At 35.4% G+C, this 27,995-nt stretch overlaps 1 protein-coding gene across 9 annotated transcripts in view; it reads right to left on the reverse strand.

The window, feature by feature from the left end:
* COL19A1 (collagen type XIX alpha 1 chain) overlaps positions 1–27,995 on the reverse strand; it is a 219,392-nt gene that overhangs the window by 30,146 nt on the left and 161,251 nt on the right. For all 9 annotated transcript variants that reach the window (XR_004749526.1, XM_035322084.1, XM_035322088.1 and 6 more), the window contains 19 exons: positions 26,004–26,057; positions 21,456–21,518; positions 20,656–20,700; positions 19,991–20,026; positions 19,015–19,050; positions 18,855–18,908; positions 17,476–17,529; positions 15,140–15,193; positions 13,568–13,657; positions 13,160–13,204; positions 12,983–13,060; positions 11,667–11,702; positions 11,514–11,567; positions 11,378–11,431; positions 7,046–7,087; positions 6,073–6,126; positions 5,123–5,176; positions 1,168–1,221; positions 205–258 (listed from right to left, as the gene is read on the reverse strand). Coding sequence is in view for 8 of the 9 variants with exons in the window: in XM_035322084.1 (XP_035177975.1) it covers positions 205–258; positions 1,168–1,221; positions 5,123–5,176; positions 6,073–6,126; positions 7,046–7,087; positions 11,378–11,431; positions 11,514–11,567; positions 11,667–11,702; positions 12,983–13,060; positions 13,160–13,204; positions 13,568–13,657; positions 15,140–15,193; positions 17,476–17,529; positions 18,855–18,908; positions 19,015–19,050; positions 19,991–20,026; positions 20,656–20,700; positions 21,456–21,518; positions 26,004–26,057 (1,011 nt within the window). In the remaining variant the exon portion in view is untranslated. The remainder of the gene's footprint in view (positions 1–204; positions 259–1,167; positions 1,222–5,122; positions 5,177–6,072; positions 6,127–7,045; positions 7,088–11,377; positions 11,432–11,513; positions 11,568–11,666; positions 11,703–12,982; positions 13,061–13,159; positions 13,205–13,567; positions 13,658–15,139; positions 15,194–17,475; positions 17,530–18,854; positions 18,909–19,014; positions 19,051–19,990; positions 20,027–20,655; positions 20,701–21,455; positions 21,519–26,003; positions 26,058–27,995) is intronic.

Raw genomic sequence — 27,995 nt, forward strand, 5'->3', positions numbered from 1 at the left:
AAGGAAAGGAAAGGAAAGGAAAGGAAAGGAAAGGAAAGGAAAGGAAAAGGAAAGGAAAAGGAAAGGAAAGGAAAGGAAAGGAAAGATAAAAAAAAAAGAGAAAAGAGAACAGAAAAGAAAAGAACAACAAAAGCCAAAACATAGAAAAGTAAAGGGATTACACAGCCTATACAGATGTTTACTAAAGCTAAAAAGAAGGTATACCTTTTCACCTTTTGACCCAGCTGGACCAGGATGCCCAGGTCTTCCTATGGCTCCCTGCACAACAAACACAGTATTGGTTAATACCAGTTAAGAAACAACTAAACACTGAAATTTGCATTGCAGCCTAGTTTTTAAAACTTACACCTTTTGAGGGTCATTTAAACCTAATTCTGCTTCTCCTTCAGGTTTAAATATTTCTCTTCTGTCCAATACAACAGCTGTGTCCTACTGATAAGCCTTATGAAGGGTAAAACTTGTGTTTGTGGTTGTATTTTCACCTTGTGCAGACTAAATGCACTGACCTTAACCAGCACCTCTTGATACTGCTAAGAATCAAGCTTCACTGCTAAAATGGCAATTTACGTATTTCACATTAAGCTTCCTAAATGTGTTGATATTTCTGAAAGAAGGGAAGCATTTGTATAGACAACAACCTGGGAATAAGTAATGACCACACTAACTAATATTACCTCAGCTTGTATGTAGAAAATAAAATAAAATAAAAAATCCCAGGTTTTCCCAGTAATACTATTTTTTTTTTTCAGTGACTTTAAATATTGTTATTTTATTCCCATACTTTGTAATTACTTGGTTTCAGCATTTAATGTTTTCATAACACCCAGTTAGATTTTTATTACTAACATTATTACAGTAACTGGAGTATAAATACATAATTAATTGCAAGTTTGCCCATCATACATATTTTAACCTCAGAGTCTCTAGTAAGGCCAAAACACCAAAAGCATTCAAGTTACATCTACTCTGAGGCCAGACAATGACAGTATTTTCAGAAATATCAACTCACAACATAGCTTATTCTTTTAGAGCCACTGTGGGCGAGATTTTATTATTACTCTCCTAAAAGCCACAAAGAGGCACAAGAAACTAAGAATAAGTTTTGCTAGATAGTTACAGCAACCTTTGCAGAGAAATGTTAGACCATAGAGGACAGCACACACTTACAGATGGTCCACTGGGTCCTGGTACACCAGGCAGTCCAGGAACACCTTGAAGGCCCTGAAAATTAAAAAGAACATATGCCTGTTCCCTCTCCCATGTACACTTACAGTCTCAAAAACTACTTACGTCTAGCATGTCCATCAGTATTATAACAATACCGAAGAACATTTTCATATTTTAGGAATAAAAATGATATACCTGTAGGTGAGAGATTATCATACAACAAGGTTAGAGGCAACTTACTGCTTGACTTAAACATAAAACTCATCCTTCAGCATTTTCCATTGTTAGTTTATATCCTTTAGATCTCCTGGTCTTAACTGTGCAAACAAGAACAGCCTGTCTGGCTTTTCCTTACAGATTAATTTTCTATTTTCTATCACTAAAAAAAATTACTCAGACTTCTCAATGGTACCTCATGCTATTGACAGAGTGGAGGGGTAGACTGACAAGACTCTCATGAAGTTCATCAAGAAGTGCCAAGTATCGCACCTGGGGAACAACAACGTCAGGTACCAGGACATGCTGGGGGCCACCCAGCTGGAAAGCAGTTCCGCAAAAAAGGACTGGGGAGTCCTGGTGGACACCAAGTTGACCACGAGGCAGCAATGTGCACTTGCAGCTAAGAAAGGTAATGGTATACTTGGCTTCATTAGGCAAGGTATTGCCAGCAGGTCAAGAGAGGTGATCCTTCCCCTCTACTCAATGTTGCTGAGGCTGCACCTGGAGTGCTGTGTCCGCTGCTGCACTCCCCAGGTACAGGAGAGCCCTGGAGATACTGGAAAGGTCCAATGTAGGGCCACCAAAATGATCTAGGGACTGGAGCACCTCTCCTATGAGGAAAGGTGGGTAGAGCTGGGACTGTTCAGCCTGGAGAAGAGGCTCAGGGGATATCTTATCTATGTCTATAAACACCTGAAGTGAGGCTACAAAGAGGATGGAGCCAGGCTTTTTTTCACTGGTGCCCAGTGCCAGGACAAGAGGCAATGGGCAGAAACTGGAACACAGGAGGTTCCCTCTGAACACTAAGAAACACTTCTTTATTGTATGGTTAACTGAGCACTGGCACAGGTTGCCAAGGGAGATTATGGAGTCTCCCTACTTGGAGATCTTCAAAAGCCATCTTGACATGGTCCTGGGCAGCCTGCCAGGTGTCCCTGCTTCAGCAGTGGGGTTGGACAAGATGACCTCCAGAGGTCCCTTCCCTCCTCAGAAATTCTGGGATTCTGGGATCTAAATGCAATGATGGTTTTTGTTGTTGTTGCTTTGAGAACAAAACATGGTATTTTTCATAGTATTTATTGACGTGCTTTCCTACTTTTATTTTATTCAATAGACTGAAAATTGATAGATTTTGGTATTCATTTACTAAACATACAGGCATGTAACTTATTACAGTGAATACAGGTAGGTTTTGAAATAAGTCTGCACATCACTGAACTCTTTCCTCTGCCCCACCAGATTTAGTCAGATGAAATTTTAGGCATGTAACAACCATATACCTAAGGTACATATAATATATATATAGCTTTATATATACATAAATAAAAATAAATATCAATAAATAATCATATGTAATGAATATATAATATAAACTTATATCATATAAGCTTATATAATATAAATTAATATTATATAAGTTGCTATTATAATATATAGCATATAAATAATATTCATTATATACTATATGTGTAATGAATACTAAATATAAAAATAGTATTAAGCATATTATAATGTATAAGAGCAATGTGTATTTAAGCTAAATGCTATTGATTCCCTCTGTAGTCAATGAAGGCCCCAATGATTCATTTTATCTGCATTGGGTGCCTATCCTCTGAAAAGAGGAATCACCTCAGAAAAGGCATGTCTCTCCTGTTAAATGCAATGTTATAGAAGGCATTGGGAAGTGGGTAGTGCAGAAAACCAAAGAGGTCAGGAGCTCTGAAAGAAGGGCTCTGAGCGAGAGTCTGAGGGAAAAGCTTCAGACAGAAATAAATCAAGAAAGATTTGGAGGTGGAGAGAGAAATTGATTTCCTTTTCTTTGAGGACATTGATCCACTTCTGTAGCTTTTCAGCAATCCAATGGATAATGTGTTCTCTGCTCATTTTGAGTTATTTTACTCTTATAGCACAGTCACCCAGAAAATAAATATGAAACCAAAGGAACATTTTCTGTAATTCTTATTGCTAATATTAGAAAAACCTTTCTCTGAAAAAAAGGAATGCTTTAAAAGGAAATTAATTCTAAATAAAGTAAATGTTGAACTTGTATCATGGGCCATAGTAAAATTTAATCTGCTGTAAATACTAAAATCAATTGAAGAAAATGAAACTTGAGGAACTGCCCTGCCTTTCTAGTCCAGAGAGAAAAGACTAACCCGTACTGAAGTGGTAAGTATGGCACCATTTTTACTATACAATATGAGATTATCACCATATGAACTGCTTACAGGATTTCATTCAAACCTTTTCACCATGTTTCATTTGATGAATACAGTTTTGGTTTGTACATATTATGCTAAAGAGCTAAGCTTCACAGAAAGATTAAAGGGCTATCTGAAATCATACTGACATTCATAAGTGTATCACCATTTCTTTCGAAGAACTTCAGGCTTGGTTCTGAATCTCTTCTCATTTTGATACTCTCCAAATCATAAAAATCAAAGTAAATGCACTATTTTAGACTTCGTAACTTTGTAATAAAGTTACTTTGAAAATTTAAATTTTTGTAATCTTTTATATGTTTTTCTGAAAATAAATTCACTTGCACCCTCATAACATACATTAATCAAAAGACATTGCTAAATACTGAAAATATCAGAGCTAAGGAATATAACCAGTAAAAAAGCAGGAGCACAGCACCGTACTGAATTAATAAAAAAATAATCTCAAAATGAACTTAATCTGCAGTTCCTATAAAAAAATAATTACCACTTACAATCTTACCTTTATTACCTTGTTAATTGCCTCTAATCTCTCTCTGGATTCTCCATAGTTAACTAGTGTCAGAATTATTCTAACTTTTTTGTTAATGCCTCAGACTTCTAGGACTGGATTGTAGAGATATGTAATAGTTCATGCAAAAGAAGGATGTGTTACTTTTTCATTACAGTTCATGTATTTTAAAAGTAATATTTAAATAATAATATCAAGTATTAAAATAATACTCAACTGGTATCAGTTAAGTATTTTGGGATTTCAGAGTGGTCATCAAATATTTTTTAGAAGACAACTTATTTTACCTCCTTCAGTTGGCTACAGGGACTAAGAAAATTATTTATTTACTCAGATTCATCTGCTTAATAGCTTTTGCTTTGGTGATTTTTTTTTTCTTTTCCCAGAGATTACTCTTGAGCTGTTAACTGCAAATATTTCAATCTAAAATGAAAGTGATAGCAGCTATTTTGGATTCTGCACCATAAGTCATGTGCCTTTTTTCTTCCCGTAATGACATAAAAATAACTCTAAGAATCCAGTATGTGACGCAAAATACTGTACGTATTTTAAATTCAGTCTCCAAATATTTTCTGATTTTCACTTAATAGTAATTGCTGCTATCACTGTTCCCATCACAGTTATTTGCCGAATGGAATATTTTTTAAAGTGAATGCTAAATAAGAACTAACACAATGAAAGCAAATACGTTATAAAACATGAAGTATTTTCTGAAAATATTTAGCATTTACCTTTTTATTGCTCTATTCTTAAAAACTAGCATTTAAATAAATTTGAGACTTGAAAATATACAAATGAGAAAAAAACTCATACAAATATGAAATAGATTTTACTTAATTTGATAAAACTGTTTGATCTTCAAGGGCTATTTATCATGATACATGACTATCTCAGCAGTTCTAAAGAATGGAATATTATTCTATGCACATCATTCTTTGTCTAGATCTTTATTAAGGTTCAGGTCAGAAAGTAATTGTTACAGACAGAAATTAATTAATTTTACCTCATCGCCCTTCTCTCCAGCAAGCCCAGGAAATCCACGTTCACCTTTGCTTCCCTGTGAAAACATAACATTCAAACAGTTTCTATTAGATAACAATGAATTTCATGCTATGTAGGGCATTTTATGACCCACATTTAATATATACTAGCATGGAGCTCTTACAGCAATAGTGCCTAAAATAAATAAATAATAAATAAGTAAATAAAAAGCTCTACTCTTAAAAAAATGCTATCTGTTAGTTTTAAAATGTGCCTCCCATTGAGATGAAAGGAAAAGACTGTTTTTACCTAATAGGTGAAGTGGCCTAAAAGACTGATGGCGATAGTCTCATCTTATGAATTCCAAAGAGCTTAAATGTTTGTCCACATGGAGAAAGTATACTAGGTATACTTTCAAGTAATTACTTTCAAGTAATTTCAATTAATTAGGTTCTACTATTGTAAATTTCTATGCCAAACCACATGGCATTTGATCTGATTACTTTGATTGACCTCAGTGAAACTTCAAATCCCAGTGAAACTACTCAGTCCCACAGGAAATAATTTGCAAAGGCACAGAAGATCTAGCTGTTACACACTAGAGGGATATAGGGAAAGTTTCTTTCTTCACTGCAGGATTCCTGCATGAGTGACTGACTTAAAATAAGCCTATAGATGGCAATGCACTACTGGATAATTAAATGCCATCTAGGTTTAACTGACACAAGACACAAAAGAGCTATACTGGCTTGGGACTCAATTCCCAAGCTGTTTAGCTTACTTTCTGGAGAGGAAGAGCACACTAACACAGGAAGAGGACTGAACTGTAAAAACTGTTGGAACTTTTAAGCTTCTCAGATACTACAGGAATAGGGCTCAGACAGAGAAGTTAAGACTGACAGACAAAAAAATCTGGCTTTTTATTTTTAACAAGCAACAAAGCAATGTAAAGGACTGTCTTCAGAAACTTACCTTTGGCCCCTCTCTACCAGGGATGCCTGGAGGACCTCTTGTGCCGGGATCACCCTAAGGAAGACACAGATAAAATAAATAAGCATTTCTATGATGGGCCTTTCTTCCTGCCTTTGTCACAATCCCTACTAGATGAGTCTGACATTCATTCTCATGCTAGATGACTCAGGTATACTAATTTAGTCATTTTTGAAAAAAAAATATGTTAGTAATAGAAGCTTAGTTTTAATAGTTAAATTAATGCTACATTTTCTATCAAAATTTGGAAGAAATAAGTAAAAAAAAAAAAAAAAAGAAGGTATGGTATATTATTAAAATCCAGTTGGAAATAAAGTAAGGCAGATAAAAGTTTGACCATATAGTCTTGGTAAAATAAAATAATGTCTGAACATAGAATTTGAGTTAAATCATTTCCAGAGCTCCTTGGTGAGACCACAGAGTTGCAGCAAAGGAGATCAAGTTTATAGCAGGTAACATACAATTAATTTATTGTTATTGGTAACGGTTAACTTTCCAACCTCAATCCATTTTATGAGATAGTGATGCTATTTCTTTCAAAGAGAGAGAGCACAGCATTGTGAGAAATTGAAAATGAGGTGTTCTGCTATCATTTTTATTAACTGAAATAGGATAAATATAGACTGGATATAAGTTTTTTTTTTTCTTTTTTTTTTTCTTTTTTTGCCTATGAGGGTAGTGAGGCACTGGAACAGGTTGCCCAGAGTTGTGGCTGCCTCATCACTGGAAGTGTTCAAAATGAGGTTGGATGGGGCTTTGAGCAACCTGAAAGATTTCCCGGCCCATTGCAAGGAGGTCAGAACTAGATGATGTTTAATTATCAGCTTACAGTCGACACTTAAAAATCAAGTTTCACTTGAAAGATCACTTAAAGATCAAGACACAAAGATGAAATTTCCAACCAAAACCATGCTATGATTCTATGATTCATTCTGAAACATCTGAAAATGTTTACCTTCAATATAGCACCCATGTCTCCCACTAGTGGCAGTGCAATCTGAAATTATAAAAGGCACCTGCAGTTAATATTTTACTCAACACTACTGATTCCAATAGATACTCATGTTTTCAAAAGTTTATATGGCTGCATAGATAGCTGATTACATATATGTTGGCTGAAATATTTTTTCTATGAAAACTCTAAATAAAAACCAGGGAACACAGTTTTTAAATGTTAAATATAACTCTTGACCCAATCTACCAATGTAATTCTTTGTTACAGCTTGAACAAAGTTGACATGACAACAGTGTAACTCCAGAACATAGTAAATTCCATTTTCAAATAGTAATACATACAGTGTTGTTCTTGTAGCATACCAGCAACACATCATCCTTATTGGAAATTCTCACAGCATATTCTCACCTGATTATTTTTGATGTTTTCCTTCTGTTTTCTCCTGGGCTTTGGCTCTACCATGAACTGCAGTCTGAATTGTGGAGATGCCAAAGCTAACTTCAATATATTATCTCAGATACTGGAAATAATCCAGCTTCAGCAACATGTGCAACACATGTAGTATTTTGTCCTGCCTTTAAACATTAAGAATTAGTGCAAAACTCTGTTTTACCACAGCCAAATTGCTACCAATACTAAAGCCAACCCATTTCAAACTCAATCAATAGGTTAACACTATGCTGCAATATATCTGCATCCTCAGATTCCCAAGTGTTGTCATTAAACTTACATTTAAAGACTCCTCATAAAATCTGATTGAGCTGATTATAATCGGTTTCACTCACAAATAGACTTCAATTCCCAATGCTTATTTCTTTTTGCACTTGCTGAAGCAAAAATAGCCCTGGGCATACAATAAAATTAGACACATTCAAACCTTGGTACTGCTTTTGTTCAGTGTGTTTCAATAATTTCCATCTTTTACAATAAAAATGCAATGTAAGCACTTTTCTAGCATATTAGAACGGCTGGTTGGTTGCTGGTTGGTAGAAATGGGTGTTAAACACCAGTTCAAGAGAAGCACTGTCAATATACCCAATTCTAAGTGTAATCACGAATAGACCATTTACAGTGTCACCTCCTTTAAAAGCATGCTGAGAAGTTTTCTAGTGCCCTTATTTTAGCTGCTGTACAATTTTAAGACACAGAGCTGTACAATTTTAAGACAGGGTCCTACACCCAGCTGCCAGGGCACACCAAGTATGAAAGTAAGTCTACTGCGTTTGTGCCATGCAGTTCGTCTGCTCAGTACATGTAGCTAATCCAGTCTAACTGCACACAAACTGCAAAGTCACAGGTACACACACTGAACTCTGAATAACTGTATGATATGTACTGGACTTTTAAAACTGTTAAGATGGCCTTTATTTTCCAGCCTTACTCCTGCTTGCTACATGTTCTCTCCAAAGAGATGAGTATTTCAAGAGAGCACAAGGCAGTAACTCCCCTGCTAGTAAGTTTTAGCATTCAGATCTGTCTAGTGGTGGCATCAGATTTTTTACTTACATTTAGTCTGCAGTGCACTGGGCCTTCCAGAACCTACTCTATTTATGGGTTATATTTTTCTTCTTAAGCACTTTATGATCATCTGTCTCAAGTCATCTTACTGACTTCAGACTGTCTCTGAATTTTAGATTTTGATCTTCAAAGAGCTAGCAATCTTTCCCAGACCAGTTATGGAGTTTGTATCTACTTGTCCAAATAAAATTAAAACACTGAAATGAACTGGGCATGGGAGAGACCTCTCTGAGTTTGACAATAATCTGATAGACACTGATACCATATTTTTTTGATATATGGCAGTTACTTCAAGAGAATTCTTTGCTTGCTTATAAAAACATAATGAGGATAGTCTCAAAGTTTGAAGCCAGCCAAGATACATAGCTGCACTGTTTCCCTGTCTTTCTCAAGAAAGTTAACCTTCCAGAAATGGAAAAATGATTTATTCCATGCCAGCTTCTTATCAAAATAATGCTTGCATCCTTGTATTCATATCATTCTTATCATTAGTATTTAGAATTAATTAGAAAAATAATTCATATCTTTATAGCAAGTTTTTTATTATTTTTTTATTTTATTTTATTTTTTTCAATTGACCTATTTTACTCTGGTTTCCCTCCTGTTCCCCTTTTATGACGTATGCTTTCTGGTCTCTCCATTCCTCAAAAGCCTCACTTTTCCCAAAGTTCTCACAGGTAACTGCTAATCATTTAGAGACTGCTTTGGTTCATTCTTCAGGTGAATACCACCAGACCTTCATGTTGTATCTAAAAACTCTTTAGCTCATTCTTTTTCTGTCAAATTTATTTAAATTGATATTATCTATTTTCTGAAAAATATATATATTTTTTTCAGTGCACAACAAAAAGCCACTGTTTTATTCAGCTTTCTCTGCAAAGTTTGTAAACTGATCTCCTTGATTACTAAATAGTAGACTTGACTCACCGTTCGAATAATTGCATTTACAGTGCATTTTTCTTGGTTTTATGTCCATTGCTAACTGAAGATCACTTAAATCTCAATCTTTCTGATTATCTTCATACTCAGTGCTAGTGATAGATCTGCTTTTATTTGATGATCTTAGTCCTTTGTGGAGCTACTGATACTGTCAAATGTCTCCCGATGCACTGTAACAGTTGCTGCTGCATGTTCAGGGACTGCTGCAATCATGACTTAAATGAGGCAAATGGTCCAGACATATAGGCAGAACTGTATCATGCAATCAGAAAAGGTTTGCTGCATTGACTGATGATAACATGGGAGCAACCTCATGGAATCTTTTTTGGAGAAAGCTGACTATTCTTTCTGTCATGAAATCTTTGTGTGATTTTGGGGCTGGTTTATTCCTTGATCTGCTCCTTGCTGTCAGACCCCAGGAATACTTATGGACTGCTGTGCTCCACCACATGTTTAACAGCAAGTACTGGTAATTTTATTGCCTAATACATTCCTGCAGCAGCTATGGAGCATTTCTAAGCTCTTCACAGGCTGTCAGTAGTCTGCAGACCAGTTTGGAAATCCCTGTCTTACATTTGCATTGCTGGACCCTTGTAAATTTAAATCACTCAAAAGACATGAAGCAAGTCTCTGCATCTGAGGAATATGTATGATGGTCAGGTATTTGCAGAATTGTTAGCTTAAGCAACAAACAGACTGAGGCCACTGCCCCCGCTCAGTGAAAAGGCCAAGTTCATGTCTTGGCAAGAAACAGAGATTTTGCCACAGGACATAATACAGTTCAAATGTGAGGTTTTATTTTCCTTTGTTTTGATATATCTCAAATAAACACTGTATCTATTTTTTAAAAAAACTCTTTGATTAAATACCAAGTCATATTAGACCGAGAGGATCACAAGTGAGTTTAACGATCTTAGGTTTTTTTATTATTATTTTATTTTTAAGCTCTATTTTTAATTTGTTTCTTCCAAACACCTATAGATTTTTATTTTGCTGATGGAATACATTCAGACAATGGCTCAGGGAATCAATAAAGCTTCGTTTGGCATCATAAAAGCTTCTGTAAGCATTTGTTTCTAAACAAAATTTTACTTTCGAAAATCTCCGAAGTAGCTGTAGGGGTTTAAGACAGGAGCAGGAATAATGACTGAAGTTTTTGCCACACTTTATAAACATGCACACAGGACTCTCCTGACTCGCATGTAAAGTACTCAGTAATCTCTCAGGGTACAATTTGGCCTGAGGCATGTGTAGACTCCATGGATCTTATAGTGTTGGACTTCACAAAATCAGTAAAGTCATAACATTGTTAAATAGAAATCACTGCTATAATACTCAAGAGGAGATGATAACTTCTAAAGTATATTGAAGGATCAGAACTCATTTAGTGTCTTTTCTCCCCCCAAACCAGCCACTTAACTTTTCATTATTGTTAAAAGGAGTGTATCACAAGAGACTAGCTACTCTCAGAGTTTCATCAAAAATTAATATCTTCCTTCTGTGGCATAGTAAAATTAGCTTCAGAATAGCTCCCCCTGACCCCCATTCTTTTAACAAGGTCTGCACCTGAAAATTTGCATTATACAGAACTTCTTATGAGACTGAGGAACACTCAGTGTTACAGTAACCTGCCAAGTTATAGCCTGGGAGAAATGCTAGTATACAAACATTCAGGTAGCACTTGAAAACAGGGTGTTATCCTGGGAATGTCAATGTAAATTTAATTTATACTGTAATACTACAATCAAGTTAAAAATATTTGATTGAATAATCAAATTAATTTAATCTTCTGGACTTCTAGGCTTGATAGGTTATCTTAGCTCCTTTAAAATTTTCTCACCAAAGCAACTGTACAAGCTTGCTATGTATACATACAGGATCGCCTGGAGGGCCTGGTAGTCCTGGCTTTCCATCCCTTCCTGGGCTGCCCTAGAAACAAATTAAAAATCTGGTAGCCTTAAACATTGACAAGGGGCACGTTAGTTTTTTCTGTATATATGCAATTACTTACATTAATACCCGGGGTACCTGGTGTTCCTGGTAATCCTGGAGGCCCCCTAGGACCCTAAGAGCAGGAAAAGTCATTTAGGATTTAAGAATATTTATCTTTTACTGAAAACCTATTAAAACTAAATTATATATATATATAAAGTTTGTATCCTACCTGAACACCTGCTGATCCAGTTGGCCCTATAGGACCCTGTAAGAGAATCTCAAATAGTCAGTAGATACACTTTCTGGGATAAAGGAGATAAACTTGATCAAAAAATACTGAATGTGGGATACCACTTCAGTTCACATTTCAATAAAGCCTTGTTTAAGGCTTGTCGTTAAATCGAGATCTATTTTTGCCCAAATCAGAGAATTCAAGATTTTGTTGAGGTTCATTTTTAAGATCAAGTAATGGCAAATAAGAATGATCTGTGGTGAAATATGTTATTTAGCTAGGAGATTCACAAGAAAAGCCGAGTCTGTTGAATATAAACAAATTAAATTATTTAAATATAAATGGGACATTTTTTTATTAAGATTTGAAAATATGTGCCTGAATAAATAATTTTTAAGGCTTATTACCTTAAATTAAAATTTAAATGTGAATCTCAAGACCCCTTTCTCAAACATTTTCTTTCTGTATCTGAGTTCTGTCAATAAATTGAAATGTATTGCTCAAGTATATTGGCCTGGACTGAAGAGAGATTACCCCATTCACCACAGTAGAGCATGAGCACTAACATCTACCATCTCTACCACCATATTTGTTTTTTACTGAACAATCTGCAGACACTACAGATGTCATTATATAAAGTTAATAGAAATAAAGAAAACTGGGAAGCAAACTAAGTAACTGAAACAGTTACTACTATATAAGATTTATTTATTATGAACGCTCTAGGTTAACTACAACAACTTGTTTCATGTTTAATTTTAAACTTCACAGAGATGCATGAGGAAGTTGTCAAAAAACAGAACTTCACCATTTCCTGACACAGTACCTGGACACTGTGAGGTTCTCATTTATTAGCAGTAGACCTAAGCTTGTAATTAGCAGTCACCACAAATGCAAAATCTTGGAAATGATGCAAAGCCTTCCACATCTCTTCTTTGCCTTTTCCAGTATCAGTAAAATGCCATCACCTTCAGTGTAGAAGATACCTGTTCTCTTGTACCAGTGCTCAGGCTGGATTTTGCTGACAACTGCAAACAGGTGTTACTTAGAAGCAGACACAATTAGTCGGAAGACATGTCAATTCTATTACTGGCTTGTCAGCAAAGTATCCATTGATTCATTTCTCCAGGCTTCTGCTTTTAAGTGAACACTACTAGATGTTTTTGGGACTGGATAAAGGGAAAAGTTGTTGAGCTGGGAACTGAGTCAGAATGGAGCTTATGGCACAGCTTTTTACTATTCTTCATTTACTTGTTGCAGTTTCTCAATAATGTACAGCGAGAAGCCCAAATTCTGGATATTGGTATACTTACTGGTGATCCCTGAACGCCTATTCCAGGAGGCCCCATCTCCCCAGGGGCTCCTTGTACACCAGGTAGTCCTCTTTCTCCCTAGAAGAGCACAAGGCTTTCAGTTACAACAGGTCTGAAAACATAAACTAGCCTATTATCCTGTATTTTCAGAAACAATAATAATATTTTTTTATATACCTTTGGTCCCCGTGGACCTGGGCTTCCAGGACTACCAATAGGACCCTAAAAAAAAAAAAAAAAAAAAGCACAACCATGAAAAGCAAATTAGGTTTTGAAATTAAAAAGACTAGCTGAATTTTATTGTCAAAACTAGTCAGCCTTTATAAGTAAACCATGACAGATTTACATACAACTTTGCTGTTAATATCACTGTCACTAAAACCACGTGTGGGCCTCGTACTAACAATATGGATTTCTAGACTATATTTTAATGTACTTACAATAACTCTGCAATATATATTTCAACTTTGAAATTTTATCTGAAAAATTACTTGTTCTTACTGCTTTTATTGTGCAGTACAGATTCTTTAACAGTTATTCCTACAAGAAGAAAGGCATAAAAGTCTTTTCAGATTGCAGACTTACTGGTGTTCCAGGCAGACTTGGTCCAGGAGGCCCCACCTCACCTTTTGGACCTGGATGTCCAGGTGGTCCTATAATCCCACCAGGGTCCCCCTATAAGATAAATGAATCAAACTGAAATTATCAAGATTATCCTAGAATGTACCAATACTTAGAGAAAGAATAGAGAAGAAAAACAAACAAACAAACAAAACAATAACAGCCAAAGCTTTATAGAGCTCTGCATTTTGTAACTGCTAATTAAGCAAGTGAGCCTACTTGGGTACCATGACCATGGTTTTATCAAATTTATCACATCTAATTCCACAGAGATTCAGCTCCCTGCATCTGTAAGTACCTCAGCTTCTAGGAGATAGGAAAATCCTGTGCATTGTTCTCCTAATGTATTATTAACAGGTACCAACAAACTCCTGAAAGTGCTACATATGTATGCAAGGAAAATATGTTTAAAGGCTTCAATTTTCTAACAAAAACCTATTTTGTTCAAAAAGATGCAGAAAAAGAGGCATGGGCTGTAGAACCCCTAATAGTAACTAGCATTCTCTCAGTTTTCCATGCTGCAGTGAATCTGATCTATATTTCCTTGTCTGCAGCCCCACAAAATGCAGGTTGTCACTAAGCCCTGACAATTACTCCACTGTAGGAGCTTCAGACTCTCTCTCTACCCCCCTCCTCTCTCCCTAGTTACCTAGTGCTAAAACCTTGGTCTTCACTGTATTCCTGTTCACACTTACATTTCTCATTTCAATGCATGCAGTATCTCTTGCTCCACATCTCTACAATTCCTCCTGCTTACATCAGTAAATCTGTGCCTTTTATTACACCGTCCTCTTGATTTTACATGCTCCTGCATAATTCTCTGTGATTCTCTCTGATTCCACTATTGCCTGTTTTACAAGATAGTACTTTTTTGTCATTATTCCACCATTATTTTATTCTCCTGCATTATCATCTCGCTTTTCTTCAACCTATTAATGGATTTTATTAATTTCCTTTGTGTTTCAAGATGTATAAATATCATAACACTTTACACAGCTCACAATATGCCTGTATAGTGACGTTTCTCCCCTTCTCTACCTACACACACAACTCTTGCTGATGTAGCTGAATTCCAACCAAAAGGCTGTCTACCCAGCACAATGCAATGCCGTAAAGAGATCCCAGACTTGGCTCAGATATGAGACAGTATAGCTGCCGTAGTGCTCTGCTGAGATTAATAAGTCTGGCTGTGAAGCAGGATTTTAAACATTAGTCTGGTTAGGGCACTATTCTGAAAATGCTATTCTGTTGTCAGGACATGAGCTGGTATTTCTGCATGACACATTTTTATTTCAAGAGCTCAACCCAACCTCTCTTGAAATAATTCTGAAGTTAAGAACCTAAAGAGCAATTGGGTTGCCAAAATGGCCTGCAACATCTTCAAGGAGAAGATGTACATTTCTCCTTGTACATTTCTAAAGTCATTCATAAAGCTGCTGGAGAGATACACTACAGGTGGAGTAAACATTTCTTCAGAAGATGACAGTCTAATATGCTCTAATATGCCAAACTTAATTAGGAACTGTTAGGATATACCTTTTCTCCTTTAACTCCTGGATTTCCTGGTAACCCATGTTCTCCTGGTAAGCCCTGGAATTAGTAAAATAAAATATAATAATAATAAAAATATAATAATGCGTATATATATAAATGAATGTTTTTATAGCCATTCCCTTAAAATTTATCTTTACAGATGAAAATGTACTTAGACTGGATTATTTACTGTGCACTTGTACTGATCCATAATGTTAAAGAGTTGATAATGCTTCTTTAATCAAATTTATGAATCATTTTACTTTAAATCAATATTAAATAATCAAGATTATCTTGGATTATTTTCATATTCCATCTTTTATTTCTAACTCTTCTGATTTTTCACATTTTGATTTTAACTTCATTATCTTCCCTTGCCCTTTTAATCAAACATTTTTTATAAATACAGAGAAATTAAATGAAATAAAACAAAAATATTCAAATATTTTGGAATGTTCAATTGATTGTTGACTCTACTATGCTGGAACAAATACAGAATTTTATTCTCATAACTTTTCAATCTAATTCAGCTTGATACTATTGTATCTAGCAGTTTATCAAGAACTGCAGTTATTTCTATAGTAAACAACAAAAACTGCTGAAACAAAATGGTCATATCATTTTCAGGTTGGAAATTGGGAGACATTTCTTCTCAGAAAGAGCAGTCAGGCATTGAAACGGGTTGCCCAGGGAGGTGGTGGAATCACTGTCCCTGGGGTTGGACGTGGTGCTTAGGGACATGGTTTAGTGGGTGACAGTGGTTGTAGGGGGATGGCTGGACCAGATGATCTTGGAGGTCTTTTCCAAACTTAATGATTCTATCATTCTTTATCTAAGCATAAAGTTTAAACACAAATGGAAAGTAACCTTTTTGAGAAAAAACAAAACAAAACAAAAAAACAAAAATTCATATTTCTTTTATTTTTCTTAGAAGCGTAAAACATAGCTTTATGAGCATCTATATATTATGACATTTGCATGCCAGCAGTGAGGGTTTTCAATAGCTGTGTTTGCTTTTCATTGCATTCTGTCCTTACACAGACAGCTACTTGTTTCAACCTATCTTCCAAATTAAAAGCGTAAGAAAAAAAATGGTACATGAAAAATATTCTTCTCATATCAAATCATGGAAATTTATATTTACTGATTATGGAGTGGACATTGTGTCTGCACACATACACGCCCTCCTCCTGGAGGATCTCCCTTTCCTCTCAGGAACCCTTCTTTTTTGACAACACTTCTTTCTGTTTCTCTTACCTCTTGGTTGTTGCTGTTCATATAGTCTCTGTGCACAACTGGTGATCATTTTCCAAACTGTTGGGCCTGTCTTATGTCTCTCTGTTAACTGGAGAACCCATTTGTGCCACTTTTGTTTAGTACAGGCTCTATCAGAATTTTAAAGCAGCTCCCAATGTTGCACTGAAAGTAACTTTATGCTTGAGAGCTTAGCTGATCAGTTTTGGACACTCTCACATGTACAAACACACACACGCATTATCTGCCACCTGTTCACTATTTAAACTATTTTTCACCTACAGCAGCCATACACTGTCTTTCAGTACTTTATGACTAGCAGCAAGTCACTGTGCAATTAAATTGGAATGCCAAATGACAATCATAAGAATAATCTCTTGTTCCTCTTTCTGAACAAGTGTTTTAGTCATTTATTCTATTGAAAAGTAATGCAAATGGGTTTCTATTAATTTATTTTCAGCTAACACATCTACTCTGATTAATGATTTAATGCTGTATATAGTTTTAACAGAATTAGGTAGGGGATGAGTCTGGCTCTGAATAAGAGTTTTGCTCATAAATCTGACCTAAATGCTAAGACAATGAATATAATTGTTTATTCTGTTTCTTTTATTAATCTTTACCACTTTTATGTGAAGTAGAACAATTCAGAATAGTACAAAACCAGACAGAAATAATAAGGAAGACAATGTGTTCAAATTTTGGGGGTACTCTTACTTTCCCTACTTTGCTCCACACACGCTGTTCTGCAGCTCATGGTATAACATAATTCACACTTTGCCAGAGATTTTCAGTTTTCACCTAATCTCATGAGGTAAGAGTGATTTTTGTAGAATTAATTACCTGTGAATCAGAATTCAAATTAGTATTATCATCCTTACATTCTTGTGCAGATGGTAACACAAGGACAAAAAGAACATAAGCAAATCAGTATCCTGAGGCACAGTCCATTACTGTTCTTTGACAGCTGATTTCTGTAGTACCACTCACAAAAGGAGTACCTATGGTAATCTGAGGCACTGCTTCACTGGCTAAATGATCACATACCACACTTACACCGCTTGGTGAAATTACACAATACATACGACTTCTCCTGGCAGTCCCCTGGGCCCAACAGGTCCTGGAGGTCCTTGCAGTCCCTGTGAGATGATATAATAAACATTTGAGATAAAAAGTCATTCATTATTGTAATTCAGTGTAAAGAGTTTGAATATACAAAGAAATTAAAACATCTGTCATTTAAAATGGTCTTTTATGTGCAGTAAGAAGTACAGACTTTGCTCAGTCATTCTCCCCTAATTTAGTCCATTATTTTTTTGAGACTAATATGTACAAAATATGAAATATGTATACAAAATAAATACAAAGGCATTAACTAAAGGAAAAGTGAAAACAAATGAAGTAAAACAAGGACATGTCCTCCCTCAAGGGACAAATCAAAGTGATTTTTGAACCATGTGGTAGGTGCTCATTCTCTTTTCGGAATAGATCTCATCAGAAAGATTCCACAGAGTACTGAAAGACTCCAGAACACATTAAGAAATGGGAGTTGCAATGTAGAGGATGACTTGATGCAAAACATAATGATCCTTTGGATCTCTATAAGCCTTTTCTGGAAGGTATATAGTGTGACAGTGACCTAGATTTCCACTGCAGCAATAATTATTACAGCAGCTGATGCCAAGGAGGGACCTGAAGGTATCAATTAGCTTCCAAAGAGCAGTCTAAGGAGTTGGAGTAGAGAATCCTTTTTAAGACCATTGAGAGCAGTAGTTTCATGGACCTATGTCACAGTATCTATTCCACCTTTGATGCCTAAGGAACTTGGGTACTATCCTTTTCCACTTCACATTTGTAGGGGACTGCTGAAGTTGAGGTTGGTCACTGGAGCAGCAAGCACTGATCCTGCCCACACCTAATGGATATACCTAAATATTGCTACATGGAACGTGAACTGTGTTGAGTGGAGGTCACATTTTCAGAGTTCCCAATTCTGTCTTTGATACAATACAAACCATTGAGATATCCTGAAGGCCAAATGGTACTTCAGTCACTTTCTTCAAAGCAAAGCAATGACTACTTTGACACTACCTGCAGTTTGAAACACAGGAACTACTAATGTACTGGCAGTGTTATTCCTTGCCCTACTGATGGATAAAGTGGATATACTCAGTGTATTTCTAACTGCACAAAGAGTGCTTATATGCTTAAGTGACCAAATAACATTTGAGCCATTTGAGCTTGGCATAGATATTCCCTGCTGAGTGATGCTGAAATCAAGAATTTTATTAACTAGAATTAAAATAGTTGTAATCCATGCACAAACTTCAGACATATACTATTTGAAGTCTCTGCTCTTTAATACCAGCTAAAGAGTTGATAGCATTCAGACTCCTCTTATATTATAGCAGTTACAGACTTTGTTTTATGCAATGTTAACTCCACAAAAATGCCTTTCACATACCATTGATCCTGGATTTCCAGTGAGACCAGGTGGTCCAGGGTCTCCTGTTTCACCCTAATGATAGTGTTTGAGAAAAAAACAAAACAGCTTTACTGTTATGTCTCCCAGCACCAGCCATGTACACCAGCCATGTATTTCAGTGTGTACAAGTCAAAAATACCTTATCTCCTTTTGATCCCTCCATTCCAGTTTCTCCCTAAAAACAACAGATACAACCATAAGAAGTAGAAACTCAAACTAAGATCAACTATTAATTTAATTTGCTACCCTAGAATGTTATAGTATAGTTTGCAAACTTAATAAATATTGAGAAAACATTGAAGAATTTCTGAAGTCTTGTGGAAACTTTGAAAGGCATTCCTATTTCAAACTAATTTGTTTGCAGGTTTTGCTAGTGGTTTAAAGAACAACTGCTTGAAATCACAGTTGCTTATGAGATTCTCTAGTCTAAATCCAATTCTTCCCCAATAATTTACTACTTGTGACATAATATTAAGCTCCAAAACAACACATTATTACTGTATGCCTTATTTTGGTTATTATAATATTTATCACAAGTGTCTAAGCAACCTTCAGTTGTGTATTAAACAACATAACTAGCTTCTGTCCAATGCCACAGGAGAGAACAATAGTTAATTAAAAATAAGCATCGCATGTAAACAGACTTTTACAGAATGAGTGCTCTGAAAATATCCCCCCAAATAGTGAAAAATTATGTACACATAAAATGTCTATAAAAACACTGCCCGCTGTTAAATGCCACACTAAGGAAAATGACACAACCACTAAAAAATACAGCTCAGCCCACATACAATTTTGTGAAATAAATGAAAGAGAGAAAGGACCTTCAGGGAACAAAAACTTGTGCAAACTCAGTTCAGGGACTGTAATAACTGGGCATCTATTTGCCCAAAAGAAATGGTGAAGAACTGGGTACTATGCCACATCTCAGTGTTTTATTTATAACCAGTTTGAATTTAATGCACATGTAAGAAGGAGACAATAAACATATTATGCTACATAATCACTGAATCTAATGAAAGTGTACAAATAAAAGAATTACCACATGAACACTGTTCAAAAATCACACAAAATATATTATTTACATCATCAGTTCAAGATATGTCTATACTTACTGGATCTCCCTTGTCCCCTTTTTCAGAAGGCTCTCCCTATGACAACATAAAGAAGGTGATAACACAGTGTTATTTCAAATGATAAACAGTACATATGTCTGGTTTTGGTGAACATTGTTCTTCTTCATTATTGTTGTTTATAAACCTTTATAGAATATAAATATATAGACTTCAAAAGTTTATGTGAGGGATGCAAACCTATAGGCACCTATTCCACAGTAAAAGTCTGCAAAAGCCAAAAATAATACTGAACTACAAAAGTTTATTTACAAATTTTAATAATTTAAAGACTCCTGTTTATTCATACAAATATCGAAGATCATACATACTTTCAATTTTAAAAAGTATGAATGACATCTAATTCATGAGGTAATCCCTGATCATTAACTTATATAAAGACAATTTTAGAATGGTATTCAGTAACATCTGAATGTGATTAAAGTTAAGACTTCTGGGAGTTTTTGGAACAGGGAAGTTTACTTGCACATGTAAATATTTTCTCAAGGTAGGGCTTGAGTAAAATTACTAAGGACATTCAGATCCTGACAGCTTTTCTAATGCCTAAATAATTTTTTCTAAATGTTCTTTCCAAGATTTGATCCATATATTCATTTGATCCACCTTCTAGCATCACACACAAGCAAATAAGTAAGGAATTAACTTACCTTTTCTCCCTTTGCGCCAGTCATTCCCACTTCTCCTTTTTGACCCTTTTAACAAAATAAATTATATTTTAAGACTTTTATATACTAACAAATGGAAATTAACTCCTCCTGTATTACATCTGTACTCTGTTTTGTGTAGGGCACAAACTCTTAATTCTTCCTGCAGCGGAATTTGCTGCTCCAAATCTATCTAAACGATGAGAAGATCTGCAGGCTTCTCAATAAAAATTGTTCTCAATCCTGTGACATCTGGTGCTTGTCCTTTTCTTCCAAGTTTAAAAGGCAGCCAATTGTCAAAAAATCATGCCACTTTTTGAACAGGGAAGATGCCTATAAACAATATATTGTCATATGGTTAGAATTTGACCTCTGAGCAATTTCTATAGGCTCATTATAAGTATTTTTGGTATAGCAAGTTTCATCCAAGAAACTGCTTTTAATGTTCCTGATTTACTATCACAATATCTTTCTGAATTTTGACTTATTTGGAGCCTTTTTTCCCCTAACAGGCAGGACATCTAACTTCAGTTCTCCTCAGCCAGTGCTATGGAAGCTACACATAAATCTTCCCGCATTTTCATTTTCTGGCTCTCATTAGAGGACAAAGACTCACTGTAGTACCTGCAGGATGGCACATGAGTTTGACACTGGACTACACCAATCAAACAGCACACATATAGAAAATCTATTCCTTCAAGGACCGTTATGATAAATCAAATAAAAGATACTATGCTAAAGGTGGCAGAGACAGATTAGATGGGAGCTTTGAAATTTTTCCACATTTCACACAAAATGCTTACGATTTCTCCCTTCTGGCCTTTATGTCCAGGGGTCCCAAGTAATCCTAGTAGTCTTGTATCACTCTGGGAAGAAATATCATCACAAAGAACATGTCACCATTGATTTAGGGTGTAGTTACCATAACAATTTCATGTAACCTACCAGTATGTAAACTTGGAAGTCCTAATATACTGTCAGAAAGGGATACTAAATTCCTTTGCAGTATATCTAAGTAATGTATTGCAGCAACACATTCTTTTTCATGCATTCATATTCCATTCACAATTGCAGAACATATACAAAAGCATAAAAGGCAAATGTCTTTGCCGAACATTGCTATGCAAATCTGTGTTTTCTTTCCTCATATCAATGCAAAGAACATATTCTTATGCTCATTTTTACAATATACTTCTCAAGTATGTTAGAAAAGAACAATAAAAATCACTGACAAAAACGTAAGCCTTTTACTTTTGAGTAGGACTAAAATAATTCTACTACAGCATTGAGACAAAAGGAGAGGGAATGAGTAAGATCAACAGGTTCCTCATATTGTTTCTCAAAGAAAACAGATTTAAGGACCATGGCTTCAGGCTGTATGCTTGCTGAGGTACTATTGACCTACATCTATTTACTCTGTACAAGGTAAAGACACAATATAGTAAAAAATAAATGGTTTCCTCTACACAAAGCCAGGCTCAGACTACTTATGGGGAACATATTTTCTTATAATGACAGTGGAAATAGCAAGAAAAACAGTGACCCTGAAAAATTAGCTTGAATTTGGATCAAATGAATCCAAACCCTAAAACATCTGCCACTGGGCTGAATGGGAACACCAAACAAGTCAATTCCCCTTGCCATTTTCTGGTTTCCATGTCTGTAAAAGGGGAAGTATCATCATGATTATAAATGGCATTTAAGCTCCTAATATTTTTTAAAATTTGATAACTGAATATAACTTGAATAAAATTCAGATATTTTATAAATGTTAAAGTCCTGAAGGATCTTCTACAGTGTTTAGGGTTTGTAATGCTATTACTAACCTGATTATTGAAATCAGCTTCACAGAAAGAGACAGATTCTCAGTGAAGGAAACCTGAGTATTGCCAAGAAGAAACTGACTACTGCTTGACTGAGAACAACCTAGGTGTCTGCTATTAAATAAGGAGCATGCTCTAAGTTAAGATTTATTCTGAGTTGTGCATCTTTTGCATATACAGAGAAAAAAAAAGGGTATTAGACGAAATAACTACTTTTATGCTCTTTGCATATTGATAGGTCATTCACTCTTTATAACAAAACACAAGAACAATATGCCAAGGAAAAATATCTTAGGAAAATAATCATGAAATATTCACAAATCAACTCATAATTCTGGAAACTTTTCCTGAGCAGATTGTGATGTAGTTCCAGTTACTTCGTTTCATAGTTTCATTTTTATTTTTACATGTAGGAGAACATTTCGGATTAAATTGATCTATATGCCCTTTCCAAAGATGTTTAGAAGCAGGGGTGACTGAAGTGACCTTATACCTAACTACAGTAAAATGTTAAGTAAAAAAGATGACAAAGAGAGGCCTTGAAAGCCCAAGCAAAGGATGATAACAGAGGCTCAAGAGCATATAAATATAAACCATGAGTCATCGTTTACCAGTCACCAAAGAAACATAACCTCCAGAGCAAGGCAGAACCAGTTTTTGGCATAACAAAGAGAACAAAACACATGTATCAAATATATACAACGCATCTCATTTACAGTGAAAACACAAAAGACATAACAAGAAGGAATATAAAAGTAGTCGTATGCTTTGCAAGAACAGGCACAAAAGAAGAACAGAGAGGGAAGAAAGGAAAAAACACTCTGGCACTGTCTCCCACCCCATTTAGGATCAATGCTTCTACTTATCCATAGCAGGTTCCTCTCACCTTCATTAAAGAAAGATTGATGGCTTTGGGTTGCCATTCACCACAATTTGCTGCTACAAATCAGCAAGTTTATTTATAGTGCTCTCTTTTTCTATATGCATGGGTCAAATAAATTATACTCTTGAAAACTTGGACTCTGGCCTCCTTACACCATAAACTGATTTGATACAGAGCCAGAGAAAGATTAGTTGCAACAAATTATACAAGTACACTGTGCAATCATGGCAACTCATTAATACCAAAGAGAAATCAAAAGTATTACAGAAGGCTTAAGAACAGAATAATCTGCTAAGAAATAGAGAAATGACAAGATAATGAAAAGATATTATTAAATTATTATGCGTCTTAAGATCATCTCTCAGTGACCTCACACCTATCTTGGCGGCAGTGTTTATCATAACTCCTAGAAACACCAACACAAAGAAGCTGTACTACTACCCTCAGTAAAATCTGATACTAAAATCTCTATAGCAACAAAAATGCAGTCACAATTTAAGCACTTCAAGAACACAAACAGAAATAAGAGCTTTTGAGATCCCTGAGAATATGCACGAAATGTTGGAAAACAATAAAACTTTCCTGTGGTGTAAGGAATCTCAAAATCTACAAAATGTCACTGAAATATCATCTTAAAAATGCTAATAAACAAAGCACATTCAAAATTACATACTGGAACGTGAAAGATTGCTTGGTATCTCCAAGGTGCACCAAACAAAATCAGCTCTGATCACACTATGCAACAGTGTGTAACAAAGAAGATTTAATATTGCAAATATCTGCCTAAATGAATAATCAATGGCAAAGCAGACAAGCTGTCTTTGATGACTTCTTTGATGTTTTTGTCTTGTTCTTGATGGAAATGTCCCATTCCCATCATAAACAGTATAGAAACTAAAATCTCTGCTGTAGCAGAGATGTAGGTTGACTCTAGCAAGACCTGAACATGTAGTTACAGAAAGCTGGCATATTTAAAACCTGCTACTTGAATCAAAAAGCCATCATCTCTCCCACCTGAAGCAAAACCTTAGCATTTCCTTGTTGAACAGCTAATTGCTCATGACAGAGTCATTAAAATCTTCAGACAGCTGAAGGAAGAGGAAAGTTGGTAAGCTGTACAGGATTTATAAGACAATTAATTTACAGACACGGAGCAGCTGATCTACATTTTTTTTTTTTCAGAAGATTGTAATTAGGAAATATAATACACCTTAGGAACTCCTAGAGCTGTACAGCAATAAGAAATGAGATTCTTGGAGAGAGATGCTTGCCAGTTCCTGAAGATCCCCAATGTTTGTGTTCCCTGTTGTAGAATTAACCTTAAAGGGACCCTCAGGGTAGAAAAGATTAGTAGTCCAGAGGTGGGAAACGAGTCACAATAAATATAGTATTGATAAAGAAAACAGGACTGGTATCAGTGAAAGTTGTCTTTGGCACAAAGACAGAAGAAATTAGTAATAAAAACAAGGTATAAATACAAAATGTATAAGACTCCAATGCATATACACAAAATGGCAGACCAAAAAGAGAAAATAAGTTTCCAGGTATATGAATATCCAGGACAGCATATAAAACCATACTTAATTCCTAAACCATGCTCTAAGTTGAAATATTGATTTGGAATGGATTATATATCTGAAGTATCAGAGAGAACATGTCAGTGATAAAAGCAACCAGAAAAAATTGTTTGCTATGAATTTCACTCCAGAACCTTTTTTAAAAAATTGATTTTATTACTCATCTCAATAAGTTATACATTAAAAATAGCCTGATTTCACCTTCTCTTCATAGCATTTTATTATTAAATGAGATGGATGTCTTCCAGGTTTGATCTGCGTGACATAAGGCAGGAAGCACACAGTAACCTCTGTATTAAGCAAATATTCCTGTAATGCTTCATACATCTCTGAATAAAATACGATTTTTCTATTCAGATAAATTATGCACTTGCTTCAGAATCAGGTAAGAAAACTTGCGTGATCTTTGAATCACAATGCCAGACACGACAACTGCATAAATGATCTGAAAAATCTGTGCTCAGAATTTAGAAGAGAGAATGGCAGAATGGCAGCTCTGTCACTTGTAGCACTAGTATGCAATTTTAACTTTTTTTTTTTTTTTCCCCCCTAGGAAGTGCTTGTAGCTGCAAAATGTTATATTATTATGACAATATTCTTATTAGTATATAATATACATGTAGGGAGAATTCTTACAGATCTCCAGTAGACCTTTTTTTAATTATACTGCCTTGTCTTTCTATTCTATTCTTAGGACTATGACAGGTTTGAGAGAGAAAGAAGAAATGTCAAGTATGATTTAGAATAATTAGGTTTAGAAATGGGGAGCTGGGGCTTTACACTAACAGTGGGGAGGTCCAACTACCATTCTGAGTTACAGCTGGAAAAAATATGGGAGTACAAGAGGCATGGGAGATAAGATATGTGGCAGCAGGACAGATGACACAGTAGGTGTGCAAGCAGATTGTGGTCTGAGCCTATATAGGAGTGCAAAAAGGGAATAGGGGAGGATCTACCTTTTGGATGAATTTGGAACATGGCTTGCAGGGATCAAAATTGTGGTCACTTCTATCTTAGCTACTTCTTAGCTATAAACACACAGACAGACAGACACTAAAAACTCCATACCTCATTATAATGCTTGTTCAATGAATCCAGAATTCCTTTTAGTCCAGAAGGACCCTGTAAGGGAAAACATGTATCACAAAATCATTTTAATTTAGCTAATGTTATGTTTACAAACCTGCATTCAAAGAGTACTGGGACTTAGATTTTTATTTGATTATACAGTAAATTATTTTCTGTCAGATCATTATATCTTTTTTTCTGGGCACATGGAGAAACACTGTCAGTTTCAAAATCCTTGAGTTTTGAAAACTGGAAACTTTTTTCGTAGAAAATCAGTCTGCCAGAGAAGGCAGAGATGACATTCATATCAACTTTAATAGGAATCTCTTCTAGTATGAGCTCAATTTTCATTCTGCAGCATTTTAAAACTTCTTTTCACTAACTCAAAGCACAAGTTTTGATGTAGAAGCTGCTCCTAGAATGAGTAAACAGGCAGATTTTTTAACTTAGAGCACTGAAAGTGAAATTGAGAATGCCAGAATTCTCTGAAAGACTAACTTTCTAGTTTTATGAGGTATGAAAGTTTAGATTTATACAGACACCCTTCATCAAGAATTTCAGCAAAGGAGAGCATACTTCTTACTTAAATGAAGGCTTAGGATGGAGAGATTTAAAAAATAACACATTTTAGACACATTCTGCCACAGAACAGGCCCTCAATGACATTTTTAAGTGTTGTGAATCAGGGCAGAGCACAAGAAGCTGAGTAAAGATTTTATGAACTAAAAGTTAGGTAAATTTACAGATTAGCATAGTAACTCTCCACACCAGGCAACATGATCTACAGAAACTTGTGGTGGCTGTAAGGAACATTTGACTATATTAATAAGATAAAAAAATCACTTTTTCATGTCACCTGGTCTGAATTAACTGCATTTAACAGAGACAGAGCACAAAGGCAACTCTTCCCTTCCACCCCCCCTTCCTCCCCCCTTCCCCCCCGCCCCCCCACTATTACAGACAATTTACAGGAGCCTGCAACTTTTATGTTTGTAGGAGAAATGTAGCTGGCACACATGCTCCCTAAAGATTGCTTTATGAAAGTGAATTCTCTTCAGTTTTGAAAAGGGTTGTTCCCTGAGAAAATGGAGTCTGTTTATCAGTCAGAGATTCTATGTCAGAGATTAGAGATTAGTCAGAGATTTTAATCACACATTTTCATTTTGCATAAGGTCTTTGTGAATTGTTTTATAAGCACTGTTATTACACACACATACATAGGAAAGTAGCTTTCTACACTTTCAGAATAAAAATCTATTGAAAATTTACCCCATTTTCAAGATAAAGGACACGTAAAACTATTACAGAAGTCAAAATTACTTCTCATGCATGGATGGAAATTTGTCCAGATGAAAATACTATTGTTTTCCACTATGAAAAGTCCAGATAAGACTTCCTTAACAAGAACTGCTGCCAAATTAATACATTGCAACACCAAGACTACAGAGTATTCTTAGGAAAGTTGAAAAAATTGCCCATTGATATCACCTAGAGATCCAAGGAAAATACTAAAATGTCATGTATTCAACTGTGTAAATACTGATGAAAGTTTTACTGACAACCAGCAATAATGGTAAATCAGTTACTTCTACTGTATTTCACATCAAACATCACATCTTGCCTCACTCCCTCTTTGTTTCCCAACATCAGAAGAGACACAAGCCCATAATTTTTTTCTGTTCATTTTGGAAGTGTATTGTCACTTTAAATTTAGAATGAAAAATAAGATACAGTCATGATGTTTCAACTGAGATGCTTACTCAATTCTGATTACTACAGTTAATGGCAGAATTTCTACTCTGATATCTATATTAAAGATGACAATTCAGAATTGGGACTCAACCATGATGACACTGCATACTTATTACATGTCTCAACTTCAAGACTGTGTTGGTTTAGAAGGGACTCTGCAATATGGCAAACTGTCAAAAAATCGTAATTTATCCATTTATCCTCCCTTCTCATTTGCCACCATGTTGTTTCCTTTCCCCC

The sequence above is a fragment of the Oxyura jamaicensis genome, chromosome 3, assembly GCF_011077185.1.
Source record: "Oxyura jamaicensis isolate SHBP4307 breed ruddy duck chromosome 3, BPBGC_Ojam_1.0, whole genome shotgun sequence".
NCBI lineage: Eukaryota > Metazoa > Chordata > Aves > Anseriformes > Anatidae > Oxyura > Oxyura jamaicensis.